This window comes from Triticum dicoccoides, chromosome 1B, assembly GCF_002162155.2.
Source record: "Triticum dicoccoides isolate Atlit2015 ecotype Zavitan chromosome 1B, WEW_v2.0, whole genome shotgun sequence".
In the NCBI taxonomy this organism is placed as follows: domain Eukaryota; kingdom Viridiplantae; phylum Streptophyta; class Magnoliopsida; order Poales; family Poaceae; genus Triticum; species Triticum dicoccoides.
In genome coordinates this window covers 664,401,135-664,404,874 of record NC_041381.1, presented here as the reverse complement: position 1 = coordinate 664,404,874, position 3,740 = coordinate 664,401,135, and the positions used below count along the sequence as shown (strand labels likewise).

Sequence of the window (3,740 nt, the reverse complement as noted above, 5' to 3'; positions counted from 1 at the left end):
CACCGACAAGACGGTCTTCCGTGCGACAACTCTGGCTGCTTGGCCGTCACCCGGGTCATCCCGTTGTCGCTCCCGGCGACTCTCTGCTGGTGTAAGTCGTGGCCTGTGAGGCTGTGACTACAGTCACGGGCGAGGCGTGAATTGAAGCCATCTATTTATAGGCTCGGTAAACGGCAAGATCTAGCGGACTCCCGAACAAAGACTGCGAAGCGGCACCGCTCGGGAACAGCCAGTAGCGGCACACATGCAACGACAGCGACAGGATCAGACTGCCACACAATGATTGGCCCAACAGCAACTGGTACACGACCCAATGACAAATAGAAAGCCAGAAAGCGACCTGGCCCAACAGCGGCAAAGATCGACACCGACAAGACAACCGGGCCAACAGCCGCCAATCAAAAACCCAACAGCAGCACAGATCGACGGCGATGGGACATCTGGGCGAATATCGACCAATCAAAAACCCGAAGAAGCATCGAAGCAAAAAGTCTGTCAGGACGCGAACTTCACCGCAAAAACTAGCCCACACCCAACAAAAAATACTAAACCAACCAAACCAGCCTGCACACACATTCAAAAAATTTCAAATCAAAACCTGGGCACACCACTCATTTCTACACAGTTATGTACTAAAATAACACACGTGCCATATACAAACTTACCCAGGAGTCATTTTCAGCCAAGTGGGTGAATAATGGAGTGAAAACGCCCCTGAAAATAGAGGCTTGGGTATTAGTTGCTAGTGTTAAAGACTCTGTTGTTAGGGAAATGATCAGAGACGTTCGATTTTACATTGGGGATAGGGTACTACATATGAAGTTAGTGGGTGAACTTCTCAGCAAAGTAACTGAATCACTGGGTTACTTGTGATCGGAGCTTCCACGTTTTGTTTTATGCAGCCAAATCAAACTTTGTATTTTTTCACTGTTGTTTCACCGCAGTGAGATCCAAAAGAGACAACTTTTCTTGCTCAGTTTATAGTTAATATTACACGATTATTATGAATTTATACCAAATATTTTTACTTGTTTAAAATTATATATAACTAATTTTTTAAAAATTTAATTTTAACCAGTAACCATTGATATTCAAATATAATATTTTTATCATATATTTCTCATTTTTAAATAATATAATTTTTATTTGGCCCATGGATACTTGATTTGAGTTTAAATCATAAATTGTAATAGTGCAACCTAGTTGTCTTAGTTGTAATAAGACGGTAGACTAGAAAAAAGTAAAAATGAACAACATTACATGTCTTAACAAGTTATTTTGTGACATTTTGATGAATTACAAATATATGTACATGTTTGTGTCGTTTTCTGGATGCATTGTTGTCTATTTAGGTATAAATAAATAAATCAGATAAATATCAATGTTCAAGATAAAAAGTTCTAGAATATACAATAATCTATGATGCATTTGTCCTCAATTTTTTGCATTGTTCTTTTGTAATTTCTTTAATGGAGAAATACAGTCAGCTGCTTGGTCCCAAATTACATCATTCAATTCAAATTGCATTAAAAGCATCAGTGGTTTTCTTTGTTTCATCTTGTTGGTTCAATATCAAATTTGCATAAACATGCACCTATCACCTTACTCGCTCAAAACATTGGACTATGTATCTATGTATCAATATATAATCTAATATGGAGTCTAAAATGCCATGACCCCCGGTTGATTCCCAAAAAAAATGACACATTCGATATTGCATTATATAACTTTTACATTCATTTTGATATGTTGGGTTATTTAAATAGCTTACCACATGTGCCATGTGGTTGCTACTATCTACATTCATGTTGGAACGAAGTAGTTTTTTCTTTTTATGATAGCTAACCACTCATGACTAGCTTTTTGTTTTATTTTATTATTTTGCATATTTTAAGGGATTATTGACAAATAATTGCTTCTGTCTCCGTCTCTGTACCACTCCATATTCCCTTCATACCTATTTCTGACACTATCTACTCCCAACATATAATTTTTCGATTTTCCTTTTATCTATAATTCTTAAACACAGAAGTTAAGTATTTGATAAATCAGGAAATTTGCATTAGACCAAAACTACTTGGAAAACACTACCCTTCGCTGGCTGATGCATGCGCAATGTCCGCCACTTGCGTAGCCATTGGATCAATCCTAATCGAGCGCTCACGCAAGTCTCGCGCAACCAGTTTTTTTTTTCGTGCGACAAGGGTCTTGTTTCAATAGATTTATGCAATAGAGGTCTTGTTCCAAAAGATTTGTTGGTGAAGGGCTTTTTTCTGCAATGGAGGTCTTGTTCCAAAAGATTTCTGCTATTGACGTCTTGTTTCAGAAAGAAAGAAAAAGGTTTGGCGATGAAGGTTTTTCTTTCTGCAACAGGAGTCTTGTTTCAAAAACATAGTCCCTGTTGCAGAAAGTGCCGACGGGGTGACTGGCGTTAGAGAGTGAGGGATCGGACATTCAACATGCGTGTTTCAGAAACATAGCTGCATTTGAAGGAAACGCCAAACGGGTGCCCAACATGAGAGGTTGTCGACATGGTGCTAAAGTAGAGCTGGCAGCTACTCACGGGGCTAAGGCTGAGGAGAAGCAGCAACTTTGGCGAGCGGCGGTGCTCCATGGCCGAGACACTCAAGCCATGGCGGGGCGGCGGAGCGGCGACTACGCTCGTGCCAAGGGTGTGGCCTTTCTCGGTCAACCGCTATCTTGGCGAACCTTGAAACAAGGTCGTTGTTGCAAAGCTCCTAAGCATAACAAGGTAGCTGTTGCAAAGGTACTCAACTGGCTGGGTTAGAAGATCAAACGACTGTTTCGGAGACGTCTGATGGTTGCCAAGGTAGCCCATTTAATTGATTTATCATTCGACGGACGTGTAGCATTGCCCAAACTACCTTTGGATTGTCGAATCCATTTTGAGAGACAAAAAAAACATGATACTTATAAAAAAAAGGGGTACGTTGCTTGTCTAAATTAAAGTTCAGGTTGACGAAAGAAATCTTCACCATAATCAAGCTACAAATAACTCAAAAAGAACTACAGTAGTAGAGCTAATCTCAAGAATACAGTTGATCTTGTCTCTGTCCTGATATCCTACATGGTCTCCACGATAATCTCTCGTAGCGCGCGGCGCGATGCCTCGACGTCCCGGCGGGCCACGAACGGGTGCGCGAGCAGCTGCGGCACCGTGGCGCGCCTCCGGGGATCCTTCTGCACGCATGCGGCCACGAACCCCCGGAGCTCCGCCGATGCCGCCGCGCTGTCCGGCACCGACGGAGGATCGCCGTAGCAGATGGCCTCCTTGAGCATCTTCCAGGACGGCGTCCGTTCGGCCGGCAGGACAGTGCGGTGGCCCAAGAAGAGCTCCAGGACGGTGACGCCGAGGCTCCACACGTCGGCGGCGTAGGCCCCGCGCGGTCCGACGTGGGCGTTGGGCGCGAACCGCTCGGGGCTCATGTACGCGGTGGTCCCTGTTAGACTTAGAGATATTTAAGTCATGTAATCTTAACTACCCTATTCTATCTCTTCTTCTCCTCCCGTGTAAACCTTTGTCTTCTCTCGCTGCAATCCTAGCGATCGGCGTGTTCTTGTACTCCAAGGCAAGTTTCTGCCCCAATCAATAAATACCCACGCGGCTCCTCTACGGAGGAGTAGGAACGCTTCCATCGATCCAATCTAATATGGTATCAGAGCCAAGTCTCTTCCTATCTCCTAGCAAAACCAGAACCCTAAACACCCTTCCATAGCCA

General features: G+C 43.6%; 1 protein-coding gene across 1 annotated transcript; it reads right to left on the bottom strand.

The window, feature by feature from the left end:
• Window positions 1-3,084: 3,084 nt before the first annotated feature.
• On the bottom strand, window positions 3,085-3,447 carry LOC119350850 (mitogen-activated protein kinase kinase 9-like). Its single transcript, XM_037618485.1, has one exon. It carries the CDS (start codon window positions 3,445-3,447, stop codon window positions 3,085-3,087), a length of 363 nt encoding a protein of 120 aa, XP_037474382.1.
• Between the last annotated feature and the right edge of the window lie 293 nt (window positions 3,448-3,740).

What these genes read in the sequence shown, in the direction of transcription:
- LOC119350850 (XM_037618485.1), bottom strand. Translation starts at nt 3,447, where the DNA reads ATGAGCCCCGAGCGGTTCGCGCCCAACGCCCACGTCGGACCGCGCGGG.